Source organism: Emydura macquarii, unplaced genomic scaffold (genome assembly GCF_026122565.2).
Source record: "Emydura macquarii macquarii isolate MOO-44397 ecotype Brisbane River unplaced genomic scaffold, CSIRO-AGI_Emac_v2 contig_374, whole genome shotgun sequence".
Taxonomy (NCBI): domain Eukaryota; kingdom Metazoa; phylum Chordata; order Testudines; family Chelidae; genus Emydura; species Emydura macquarii.
Window position 1 is genome coordinate 5822272 of NW_027130511.1, and position 13705 is coordinate 5835976.

General features: G+C 45.1%; 1 protein-coding gene across 1 annotated transcript; it reads left to right on the forward strand.

The window, feature by feature from the left end:
- Positions 1 to 3079: 3079 nt before the first annotated feature.
- On the forward strand, positions 3080 to 13626 carry NOXRED1 (NADP dependent oxidoreductase domain containing 1). The gene is made up of 6 exons (XM_067532608.1): positions 3080 to 3237; positions 4538 to 4722; positions 6113 to 6293; positions 7285 to 7439; positions 8499 to 8721; positions 13308 to 13626. Exons 1-6 carry the CDS (start codon positions 3080 to 3082, stop codon positions 13624 to 13626), a joined length of 1221 nt encoding a protein of 406 aa, XP_067388709.1.
- The last annotated feature ends 79 nt before the right edge of the window (positions 13627 to 13705 follow it).

Genomic DNA, 13705 nt, shown 5'->3' on the forward strand with positions numbered 1-13705 from the left:
TGCAGAATGAAGCCATTGTTGGAGGAACTGGTGGTGGCAATATGCGCCGTTTACACACCCAGTAAGTCTGACGATGGGATTGTGGGGCTCTGATCCTGGCAGATCTTGCAAGCAAAGCAGAGGTGAGTCTGGTCATGTGTGGATGGGAGACCTACAAGTCGCAGGAATTGGTGCTGGTAATTGATTAGGGTGCTCTTTCCTCAGAGTTACTGCTGCCCCAGTGGGGTGGTAGGAGGTGATGGGTTTATGATGGGATGTAAGGCCACTTGTGGTCATTACAGATCTCTTGGCACTCTTTGCAAGACCAGTAGGGTGGTGTCCTTGTTAAATTCCAACTTGGGTGATTCCATTCTTCCTCCCTGAAGTCCCCCTCTCCTACCCGGTAGTTTCAGTGGGGTGCAGGATCATTTTGTTTTCTGTCCTAAATGGTAGTGTAATGTTGCTGTGTAGCTGTTTAAACAGCTGCTGCACTCCATCCCCCTGGGGATGAAGTGATCCTTGTGTAGAGCTTACTTGATGTTTGTAAAATGCTTTTGGACTTTTTTGGAATTAAAAGTGTCATAGAAATGTAAGAGTGAGCCCCCCTCACTCCCCCTCCCAACCTGAAATAATTACTGTACCAAATTTACCCTTCCACTTTACTCTGAGCCTGGAAGGAACACTGGAAACCAGCGCAGGAAGGTTGCCAGCACGTGCCTAGCATCTATTTTCACAGAACCTTGGTGCCTGAAGGTATGTCTACACTGCAATAAAACACCTGTGGCTGGCCTGTGTCAGCTGACAGGCTTGCGGGAGACTTGGGCTGTAGGGCTATAAAATTGTGGTGTAAATGTTTGGGCTGGAGCCCAGGCTCTGGGAACCTGCAAGGGGGAGAGTCCCAGAGCCCAGGCTCCAGCCCCATCCTGAATGTCTACACTGCAATTTTATAGTCCCGCAGCCTGAGCCTGGTGAGCCTAAGTCAGCTGACACAGGCCACCTTATTGCAGTGCAGACATACCATGAATGGCCAATGCTAACCTAACCACTAGGTGTCAGGGTTGCAGAGCTGCACCCAGGAGAGTCAGGCTATTCAAGTTAATTTGATGTGGTGGGAGTGAACCATGCCTGTCTCCAGGGGAGCTCACAACTCTTCTCAAGATTATTTTCTCCCGTTCTCTGTGGGATGAGAGACGTTGTCCTGGCCCTTTATGGATCTGGGCTCTGGCATCATTTTAGGCAAACAGCAAGGTTCTGACCCGGACATTTGGTAACTAAGCAATCACTATGGCAACTTCACTTGTTTGGGTTCCAGAATGGGAGCTGGCCTGTGGCAAAGGAGTCCAGCACGAAGGCAGGGCTTCAGCAGGTGGGAGATCCAGGAGGTGGCTGAGGTTTTTTTGCTCAAGCAAGGAGGGCTATGTCCTGCTTGATGAAGGAGGTTTTGTCATCAGCGCTGCAGCTGGGGCAGGACTTGGTACAAAATTCACAGTGGAAACTGCAGGGGGTTTGTGTGTATTAAATTCCTCAATCAGGCCACCCTTACTCATGCTGTAGTGCCACTGGAGTCAACGGGGCTACTCGGGAGAGTAACAGCTGCAGAATCAGGCTCTTTGTCTTTTTGTGATGTTATAAACAAAGAGATTCATTTATGACTGGAGAGTCTCAGGGTCTGGCGGGTGCTAAAGGCCTCCTGTGTGTGGAGGGCACCTTTGGCCATATTCAACCTTCCCTACTCAGTGGGTACTTTGCCTGAGTGAGGAGTGCTGGAGAAAGCCTTAGGAACGCCCCCTTCCCTGCTATATTATCGTTTGGTAGTCAGGGCTGTTTTCAGGACCAGTTTCTGGTAGGTACAGTTAACGGCGCTCGGCCCTTGATGGGGGCGGGGGGAGAGGGTGAGGAGAAAATGCCTTATGTTGCTCATCGACACCCTCCCCGTACTGGCCACTCAAGTAATGACTGACTCCAGCCCTCTTTGATTAGGAGGCTGGGTTAGCCTTGGGTTAGGCCAGTGGTTCTCAACCTATTTACCATCCTAGGCTGCATATGCAGCTCTCTAAGTTACATGGGCCACAGCCACACAAATATACATACTACCTGTATGGCCCTGAGGATGTCACATGAGCCGCAGTTGTGTGCTATTTGGGCTGTGCGGGTTGAGGACCACTGGGTTAGGCCAAGTGGTGCAACAAGCGATCTGCTTCACTGCAACAGGCCTGATCATTGCCTGCTTGGAAAAGCTGCTAACCTAATGTCTAAAGAAGCCCCATCATCGTCAAATGAACTGAAATGGAGACTTTCTAATAAGGATCCAGTCCTGCAAGGTGCTGAGCACTTTCGAGTCGAGGGTGCTCAGAATTTTTCTTAAAATTAGGAACAACCAGAGGGCCCAATCCTACAGTGTCCTGTGTTTGTGGTGTGGTGTGCTCTGCAGTCATTCCGCATGCTCTTCTTGTGAAAACCTCATGAGGTTATGGCACCAGGCAACAAAAATACCAGGCTGAATGTGGAAACAGAAAAGCTGTTCAGCTGCTCATGCAGAGGGGAGGGATGCAGAAAGAAGGAAGAGAGACGCACACTCCCTGAGAGGCTTGGGGGGAAAGGTGGGGATGGTGGGGCGGCACACAGTGCTGACAAAACTTGAATTGGTGATGAATTAAAAATGTAGTACTTGGAAACTGCAATCGCTCACCTTGGCTGTAGTTTTCGTATTATCTGTGGACCAGGAGCAGCCCGGACTGCGTCCTACCAAGTGCTGACACTTGCCAGTTGTTGCGAGCCACAGCTAAACTTCACTGAAAGAATTAGATTATGGTCTCCAAAATGGAGGTGTAGCTCCATGGAAACAATAGTCCCAGCATGCAATGCTCCATCTTGATCTCAGAAATTCTGCTGCGTCCCATGCTGGGATCTTTCGTTTCCCCGTGGCTGCTTCTCCATACTGCTGGTAATGTGTGTCATATTGTTTAAGTAGAACTAGATGTATACTGGTTACCCCTGCTCTGTGGGAGGAACTGGGGATTGGCTGCAATGCCAGACTGACGGATGCTGTGTCACTCTTCTAACTGCTGCTCATTGCTGAAGGTTCTCGTTCTGGGCCACGATGTCAGATATCACAGTGAATTTGAAGTCCTTTCAGTCTGAGTGTGTGGTGGGAGAAAGCGAGCAGCCCTTGTTGTGTTTGAAAAGCCGCTCCAAGGGACTGATGGTGAATGCATGTGCCCATGCTGTCTTCTTCTGCAAGCTGCTCCAGGCCCTCAGGTAAGGCTGAAGTAAGCATCTTCTCCCATGATGTTTCCCAGTGTTGTTAAAAAGAACTGGCTTGACAGGCCTGGAGACTGAAAGTCTCTGTTTATCCTCAGAAAAAGGGCAGCCAGTGGGCAAACTTCCCCTTATCAACAGACCTCAGTTCTCCCCTGGTGGAGAGAAGAGGATTGAGAGAAGAGTTCAGTTTCAGTGCCCCATTTGGTTTTGACTCCTCTGCTAAGATTGTCAACAAGAGTGCCAGTTAGTGCCAGACGTGGTGGGATATTTGATGATGTGGATGCCCTGCTTACTGGAACAAGACCCCCAGCTGATTCAACATGGGTCATGGAACAGTCATCAGAGTGCAATGATGCGTTTCTATTTGCCTGGGTGCCCTAGAGGTGGGACACTCCATATCTCAATCCCAATCCCCTGAGTCTGTGAGTTTCCCCATGTGTGCTGGGTAAGGTGAGTGTGACCATTCCATTAGGATGTGGCCCTTGTTAAGTCTATCTGTGTCTCTATAATCTCAGGATCGGATCACTTGGAGCTACACCTTGTGACCATTCTGAAGCTACGGTTAGTTCAGAATGTTATAGGGAGCTTTGCACTGGGAGTAATAACTCCAGTGCTCTGTGATCTGCATTGGCTGCCTTGGGCTAGTCGGTGGAATTCAAAGTGTTGGTTTTGCCCTTTAAAGACCTAAATGGTTTGGGCTAATGTTACCCAAGGGGCACCCCACCCCCCATGCCAGATTACTGCAGTTGTGGTCACTAGGGGTACTTGAGTTGTAGCCCCTTGATACCTTGCCTGCAGCTGCTTCTTTTCTGTATCTTCTGTGAGGGCCTCTCAGGTCTGGAATCCACTCCCATTCCTACTAGAAATCTGATACCCTTCTATCCATGCTGCAAAACTCCCCTTTTCTTCATGGGCATTTGAAGAGGTGATATAATAAGGGATGGATGGGGTTATGTGTTATATGGGGTGATTAAGGGATGTGGCAGGATTGGATTATGGTTATGCAGGTACCTAGAAGTGGATCTAGGGTAAATATAGATGTTGATCACTGTGAATTTTAAATCTTGGAAAGGGGTAGCTGGAACTTGGGGTGGCTGCTGCTAGCTTTTATGATTTAGAAATGGGAATGAATACACAGCACTGACCCTTTAAAACATGGGATAAATCTTCTCACCTCAGGAAAAATCTGGTCAGTGTTTTCTTCCTAAGGAGGACTGTGTTGTGCCCAGTCTCAGGGTAATGGGTATATTACAGTTCCTGGTAGGGTGATGCTAGCTCTGTGTATGTCATTTCTCAGACAGAAAGAGGAGAGTGGGAAGGTTTCACTGATTTCCTCCAAAGAATCCATGGGCGGTGAAGGCCTGAAGGTTGGGATTATCGGTGGAGGCCACGCTGGGAAGCAGCTGGCCAGGGCACTACTGGAGCTGAGTGGCATTTCAGTTCAGAATATTCACATTTCCACCAGGAGGCCAGAGACTCTGTGTAAGAGCTAATGAATCATGGGAATTTGAGCAGGAAAAGACCTAGCATACCCAACCCATGCACTCCAGCCACTGCAAGACTCCTCAAGTATGTTAGCTCCTGCTTTGGCTGGTCTCACTTTCGTGTCCCAACTTGAGTTTGTCAGAATTCTTTTTCCACAGAAAACTTTTGACTTTTTGTCAAAAAATGAAAGCACAACATTTTCAGTGGAAAGCAGACACTTTTTGTGAAAAACGTAGTTTTGCTGAAAGCCCAATTTTCCATCAAAAACCGTTTTATGTACACTTCTTGACCAGCCCTAATGACGTTTTTACCCTTTTCCTTTGAAAGTCTATTCCACAGGCTGTTAGATTTCAGCATTAGGAAATGTTGATAATTCTATATTTTCCTTCTTTTTTAAATTTCACTCTATTATTCCTATCATACCTCCTTAGAGCACCCTAAACAACTCAGCTCTCTCCTTGGGATTTACAGCCTTCAAATACTTAGAAAGAGTTATTGTACCCCCCCACTTTAGCCATCATTTGGAAAAGTGATACATATTTTGCTCATTTAATCTTTTCTTATAACTCAGTCCCACTAGCCTCTTTAACTGTTTTTGTTGCCCTTTTCTAAATTCTCTCCAGCAGTTTTTCAAGTCATTGATGAGTGGTTGTGACACCAACACCTATATGTTAAATATTCACTTGATGGATAAACTAGCTCTCCAAATCAATAGCCATATTGATCTGAAAAGCCACTATTGCCAAGTATTCTCCTCAGTTTATTGCTTTAGGGTCAGTAGCACAAGATGTTCCCCTCTTTCTTCACTCCAAAATGTTAAAAATACAAAGTGAAAAGCGGTGGATTGAGTGCTACATTATAGCTAGTAGCTGCATGCAAAATATCAAATGCTATGTAAAGCTGTTTCATAAAACAAGATGAACAGAGGATAACTGTCCTGTGGGGAGATGCTTAAAACAATAAAATCCTCTCAAGGGCAGAGAGGAAGGGAGAATTATTAAATGGCTTTTTATAGATCTTGAAAATCAGCCAGATCCTGAGGCTTGGCTGCATCAGTTAAAGGTTTAAATCAATATTCATGATGTGGTGCCAGACAATCACATTTTCTGATTATTTATTCCTAACAGAGAGGCTCATTCCTCTGTAACCTGACTACCATGGGCTGTGCATCACTAATGTTAATGGGTAGCTTCTAATTACGCTCTTAAGGGCCACCTGGTAAGAGGAGTTGGCTTGCCCCATTATGAGGTAAAGTGATGCATACCTCTCACCAAGAGCAAACACCGTGATGACCCCACCCAAGTGTGGATGTTGCAGACTGCCTGGCTGCTGCTCCAGGACTCTTAGAGCTGGGGTGATGATGGACTTTTCTGTTTGTCTTCCCCAGCAGAGTTCCAGCAACTGGGAGTCGAATGTTTTTATGACAATGGCCGGCTCGTGGCCTGGGCAGAAGTTGTGTTTCTTTGTTGCCTCCCATCTCATCTACTGCACGTCTGCTCAGGAATTCATGCTGCACTCCGGGAGCCTTGCATTGTGTACAGCCTGGTCACTGCTGTCCCACTGCCCAGGTAGTACTGATTGCACCAGTGCTGGTTTGACAGCTCAGCACACTAAATCCCAATTTGTCCACGCATCAGGCAAATATAGTGCAAGCTTTCCTCACGCTGCTGCCAGCACAGCCCATGTGCCTGGCCTGGTGTAAGGTTCATTCTCTGTGGTCCTGTCTGTTCTTGGCCTCTCTGCTGAGATGGCTAACAAGGGGACAAATGTAACAAGGTTCTTTGTGCTGTAGATATCTACAGTAGGAACAATGCTGAGATTCACACTCTCACTTTACACAGGCCACTGAACAGCCATCACATGGGATCACCCTTCAGTAACTTCAGAGATGGGCTGGATTTAAACCAGGACTCTAGCAGTGAAAAGCTAATGTCCTATTACTGGCTCCCAGAGCCACCCAGTCCTTCTCTTGGTTTCTGTTATTCTGCAGGATATGGAAGTTACTTTACCAAAGTAAGGAGGGATTAAGGGCCAAATCCTAGTAGGTGGAAGGTCTATAATCAATATCAGACTAGGATGTAGCAGACTTACTTCCTCCTTTCCTTCAAAAAAAAAAACCTCTTAAAGCCCCAGCTGTTGTGAAATGTCTCAGCTCTAACATGCTCAGGTTTGAATCTTAGCAGCATAGACTCAGCCTCCTTTGGCTAGTGTATTGAGTGCCATGAACTTTACTGCATGTGGTTCTTTCAGACAGGAACTTAAAATCTAAGGGCCCATATGCTGTGTGGGCATTTACCATCCCTGGCACTTACCATAAGAGCAAAGATTTGCCTGTATGTCTGGCTATAGCATCTACCCTCCTCCCCACCTGCCCATGTGGTGCAGTGCAGTGGCTTGTTGCTTTCTTTGCACCCTAGAGGTGGCTGCATTTCAGTGATGCTGTAAATATAGCATTGGGATGAATGGTGTTATAGAAATGTACTTTTAATCTCCCTTGGTATGCCAGTCCCTGGGCACTGGGTACCACTCTCTGAGTTATTTGGCTGACTGTGCTTTCAGGTTGAAGCAACTCCTTTCCTATAGTGCCATTCTGAGGCCGCGGTACCAGTGCACTAGCAGAGATTTAGAGAATGAGTGGAGAACAAATGGGACGATCAGAGCTGTACTCCAAGACCCTATTGTTATACAGGCTACCTGTCCCTGTAGCCCCAAAGGTAAATGTATTTCTCCTCACTTTGCAGGCATTTTCCTGTGGAGTTAGAAACAATGTCTTTGCTTGGCATTCACAGTACTGTGATCCTGTCCTGTCCCCAGTGAGATTCACAAGCAGGGCTGGGTATAGAGTAATAGCTAGTCAGTTTCTATCCTGCCTGAGCAGCACTGAAAGAGAATAATGGTTTGGAAATGCAGAGTATGAAAGATAAATGATAAAGATAAAAATGCCGGCAGCGCTGTCACTGGCTAGATAAAACTAGACTGGACAAAACATAGAATTATACCTAATGGGGACCAGTCCTGCATGGGCAGGTGGATGGAGTAAATGATCACAAAGATCTTTTCCATCTCTAACTTGTCTGATTTTGCAGTTTGTTGGTACTCCAGTGCCCCACTGTTACAGGTAGGACAATTACTGTGGAGAAGACCTCCCTCCATGTGTGTTGTGTGCATTGTATACCTCTAGAACTTTTTTCTGACTTTCCTCAGAGCCATAGTTTCCTTTAGTGAGCCAGCAGTAGTCTTGGCACTCTCCAATGGGAAAGCCATGAACAAGAGATAGGAGACTTTCTGACTGAGTGTAGATCAAGACCAAGTCCTTACATTTTCTGCAAGCGTCAGTATGTTGATGTCAGCCCTGACTAAATTCCAACTTGGGAATTGCCTTGTCACCCTAGATTCTCCCATCTCTTCCATGGTTTCACCTGGATATGGTATTCCTCTTAACTTCCTGTCCTAAACTGATGGCGGTCATTTTCCACCACAGTGACAGCTGCATTTCAGCAGTGGGCAAGTGGTCTCCTTTATACACACCTTGTAAAGCACTTTGGACTGAAATGTGCTAGATAGATATAATCTAGTATATTATTATTATTACTTACTGGATTTTGAGCATCTCCTTCCTTGCCAGTAAATAAGCCCATTGCATTTGCTGTTGCCACGTTTACTCTTCTTGATAGTGAACAAGAGAGGAAGAGACATTAAAAAAAACCTCTGCTGTTTCCTTCACACCAGAGCATGTATTGGTAAATGACATTTGTTCTCTGATTGTTGTGCAGAGAGAATTGCTGTCACTGGCAAGTGGTTGGAGGCTGTTTTCTATGCAGCCCTGAACAGCTGTATGAGGTGGCGCCTGCCCCACCAACAGGCACTGAAGTTACTCAATGACGTCTGTTTCCCTGAGCACTGTCCCATCTGTGCAGAGCAGCAGACCTCCTGCCCAAGATTTGTGTGTGAGAACTTTGTCAACCAAACCTTTGCCTCCTCCCTGACTCAAGAGGAGTAAGTAAAGCGCCAAACGTCAAATGTTTCTGCTTGGCCATCCTCCCTGAACCTTTGCCACATCCCATGATTTGAAAGCTAGATGTCTTCTGATTGAATAGAAAGAATACTACTGTACACACTCTCCTGATTTTGTGTCATGCACCAGTGAGTGTTGGATCAATTTTCAAAAGCACCTAAGTCCCATCGATTTTAATGGAACTTGGCTCCCAAGTTCCTAAGTCATTTTTGAAAATGGGACTTCAGCACTTTTGAAAATGTTACCCTGTATCTCAAGACATGGACAACCCAAAGTCCAATATACTGGCAATTGTCAAGAAGCCTGAAATCCATCCCATGAATACCTCAGTATCTCCTTCTGAGCCCCTAACCCCTCTACTCTGGTTTTTAGATAAGAATTCACTCAGTAAAGAAATGTAGGACCTGTTCCAATTGTGTGTAAAACACAGGAATGTCCATACTGGACCAGATCGGTGAGCCTTCTAGTCCAGTATCCTGTCTTTGACAATGGCCAATACCAAATGCCTGAGAGGAGGTTCAAGAAAACTCATAGTGAAAAATCATGGACTAATCCATACATAGGAAAAGTTTATTTCTAACCTCTCATTCAGTGTTTGGGTTCTGCTCTGAAGCAGACAGGCTTTTATCCCTTCCTCCCTCCTCACCCCTCAAAAAAAAGAGAGAGAAAGGGGGGAAGGGGAGTTTGTCTAATGTAACCGTGGCTGTTCTTGTCCATCTAAATGTCCAATACTGTTTTGAATACTATGAAGCTCTTTGCATCAATGCTATCTTGTGGCAGTGAGTCCTACAGGTTAAGTATGCATCATGTTAAAAAAAAATCCTTTTATCCGTTTGAAATCTGTGGCCTTTCAATTTAATCAAATGTCCTCCTGTTCTTATCTGAGAGGATGTGATTCACCTTCTTTAGACTACCTCTAGCATGACCCTTCTTATTGCTTTTGTGGCTAAACTAGACTGTCCCCCATCTTTTCATTCTCTCTTATAAAGAAGTCTTTCCAGGCTTTTCAATCTTTCATTACTTATCTCTGAACCCCCATCTATTTCTACTATATTTTCTCCTTCTCTCTCTCTGGGGAGACCAGAACTGAACAAAGTATTCTGGGTGAGGGCATATAATTGATTTGTATAATGGCATTATAATACTGGCATTAAATATTATCAACATTATTTTCCATTCCATTATTTATGCAAACTAACATAGTTTGCTCTTTTGTGGTGACTGCACATTGAGAAGCAATCTCTTTCCTGAGTGGTTACAGGTAATTTAGAACCCAGCAACTTTGTCTTGTATTTGTCAATGTTGGATTTCCTCTGCCATGGTATTGCCTATTCACTCAGCTTTGTGAAGTCCCTCTGAAATTACTGAGAGTCATTTCTAATGTTGACTAACCAAAATAATTTCACATTATTTGCAAATGTTGCCAGCTTTCTGTTTGTTCCTCTTACACTTCATTGATAAATATACTAAGCACTGGCCCTAGCATGGAAACTTGAGGCGTCCTGCTATTTTTGGCATGATGAAAATCGATCATACATTCTTACTTTTTGTTTCCTGTCCCTTCACCACTCTCTGATCCATGACCGAATTTTATCATATGATTCTAATTCACAGGGACTTCATCAAAGGATTTTGGAAGCTCAAATGAATTGTTAACCGATTCATCCATATCTATTATTTTGTTGATACATTCAAAGAACTTTAGAAAGGCATCATTTTCCTTTACAGAAGCTGTGCTGGTTAGTACTAACATATCGTGTTAATCTGGGTCTTGTATAGTTCTCTTTTTAACTGTCATTTAAACCAGTTTACCTGGTACTGACGTGAGGTTCACTTGTCTGTAATTCCTAGGATACCCCAGGATGAATACATCATTTCTACTGTCAAATGGCGCCTGCTGCTGGCCCTGCACTCCCACTCCTACTCTTTCTCCTGTTTCATTCCCATTCCTCAGCAAAACTTTTGGGTTTTTATGTTCCCTTCTCCTCTTGTTAAAGAACCAGCAACCTGACTAGTAGTCTGGAGGATTAGCGTCCCTCCCTGTGTCACTTCTCATGTCTACAGCCCAGCCAGTGCCACTATACAATTATCATTGGGTTTTGGATGAAAATGAACAATATTCCTTTATTGTTTTCAAGCAGCCAGACTCAGAGTTAGAGAAGAGAATGGGGCACCAGGAGACCTAGGTTCATTTTTTCTGTCTGTCACAGACTTCCTGTATGAACTTGGGAAGTCACTTCCTTTCTCTGTCTCAGTTTCCCATCTGTAAAGTGCAGTTAATCCTCACCTAGTTCCTCGGGGCTGGGAGGAATGTGAGGCTTTAGTTAATAACATCTGTGAAGTGCTTTGTAACCCTCGGACAAAGCTATACAGATGGAAAGCTTTACTGCTGCCCCTTGTATGGCCTTTAACATCGTGGAGCTTCTGGCCTGCTCACACCAGGTTTGTACCAATTCTGTTTTTCTGTTTAAAGCATTTAAGTTAAATATAATGTTGGTAGAAGTTACTAAATGAACAGACCCAGAGTCTGAGAACTGTTTTATCCGCTCAGAGCAGGTGCAATGGCAAAGCTAGTTTTCTTCCCTTGATGGACCACTGCTCGGAGGGAAAGGGGAATTGTCTCCAGAATTCACTCAGTGCTTGACCTCTCTGCAGAGACTGCCAAAAAGGGGGCTAATTTGTTGGGTGTTTTTTCTGATGTGGTCATCTGTCCAGAACAAACAGGGTGCCATCTGAGGACAGCCCTCTTTATCATCTTGATGGTGATAGATGCACTTGAAGTCTCCAGATCATGCTGCCGTGATAGTGGCTACATCACTTACCTAACATCTAATTCATTGCTTGTGCCATCAGAAGCCATATTCCAGATGACCTGTCCACCAGGAACCCGTTTGAACATTTCATACAAGGCACTGAACAGTTGTTGGATGTTGTGCCACTTGGTGGTGGTACCCAGGGTTATGAGGCACCTCTCTACCACCTGCCCTTAAAGTGAGGAAGCCTTATCTGTGTCTGCCATGGGCCAGTTTCCCAACTCCATGGGCAACACAAACATTCCCCTTTAGGCCTCACAGGCCCCACTGTCACTCTGCACGTTAGTGATTGGCAACTGCAGCCCTCGAGCCTTCCGCATGTTTCCCTGGAGTTTCCAGCCCCTGTTCCACTAGACACTTGCAGCATTCACAGATTGGCTGCTTCCAAGGAAACAGTACACCCACGCTTACCAGTTCCACCTGAGATCACTGCTCGGCTCAACACACAGCACTTATACTTGATTTCATTATAAACAAATCTCACTTTATTTAACAAAATAATAGATTTGAGTAATAGCAAGTAGAAATATTGAAAACAAATAGTTACATACAAAATAAAATTATAACTTGCTGTCTACAGCCTAGAGTTAATTAGCAACATAGTCTTATGTCTTGCAGAATGTTGCTTACCCCAACATCCTTCTCAGTGCTTTACAGCCAGGCTGGCTGTGATTCCTCCCCCTCCCTTTCACAAACATGCTGTCAGCTGGCCTTCTACATGAAGGAACCTGGGCGTCGCTTTGTCCCCACAGATATGCCAGTCTCATCCTTTGTCTTCATTCATAAACAAGACACCCTTCTGCTCGTTGTTCCTGTAGATTTTTCTCTCATGTGGCTTCTGGCTCAGTATGAATTGTGAAGCATACACACATGGCCAGACAGAGAGATAAGCATCTGTTAATTCCTGCCTGGAAGGAATATATTGGAGGTTTGTCAAGTCCTGGTGACTTGCTTTAACTCCCAGATCTTAAGAATATAATTTTCAGTATAGATACATGACTCCTTAAATATTATCTGTACATACATTTCACAATGATTATGTTGATCAGTAGGCTACTGGCTCTTGGTACAGACCTCATGTGCCACCCTTCGGTGAACCCTTCTGGCGTATTATGCAGTTCTCTGATCCAGGGAATCCTTGTAAAACCCTATGTACCCCGTCAGTTGGCATCAAGAGATCCCTGGGTCACATACGATGATGGCTTTTGGTCACTACCAATGAAGGCCTGATTTGAACTGAGTACTAGAGAACTCCGTACCAATTCCCAAGCCATCCACCTCCACTAATTCTGTTTTCTGCATTATTGTTTTATTAGTTGTACTGCAGTATCACCCAGAGGCCCCAGTCAGGATCAGGGCCCCATTGTGATGGGCACAGTACAAATATTTATAGAGATAGCTGGAACGTCATCCTGGAGTGGACTGGTCTTATGGGTAATGGAAGAAGATTCAAAGGCAAAGCACTGCCACTCGTGCTTTGGGGCTGATCTGATTGTTATGTTTGTTTATGGGTATACTACTGGATGTAGTAGGCCTATTAACTCCATTTGGTGCAGGATCATCCCATTACAACACAGTGAGTTTTGTTCAATGTGGGCAGTTATAGCTTTGTCCAAGTAACACAAGGTTCTGAATCATGTTGCTTTCTCAACGGACTAAGACAGAGCACTTAGACCAAAGAAAACCATATTGTTTAATTGTTTGGAACTGATAGCTGTTGTCCATAAGTAATGCAGCTTGTTTTCTCTTCCCAGCACCTTCCCCTGGTTTGACCTGATAACTGTACAACTGAAGGAGTCTCCCTTCAGTCAGCTCCTCGCAAGGAGTGTGCTTCTCCAGAACCATCTTACTTTGCTATACTGTACCTCCTTTGGATTTTTGCTTGCAAAGAGTGGAGGGATGGCCAGCAGTGGCATCTGGCAGCAGGATGTCTCCTCCTCCTGTTGCAGCAGATCCCAGCTGGATCATGAGTCAATGTCCACCACAACTGCTATTGATGGGACTCGGACAGAAGACCCAAGGGATGGTCCTAACACTGATTCTGAAGCTTCAGACAATATAACCGTCGTGTGATTCCAAACCTGCAGGGATGGAGCTGCTTTGCTAAGGTTTAATACTGAAAAGAACTGTGGCAGAGATTAAGACCTCTTTC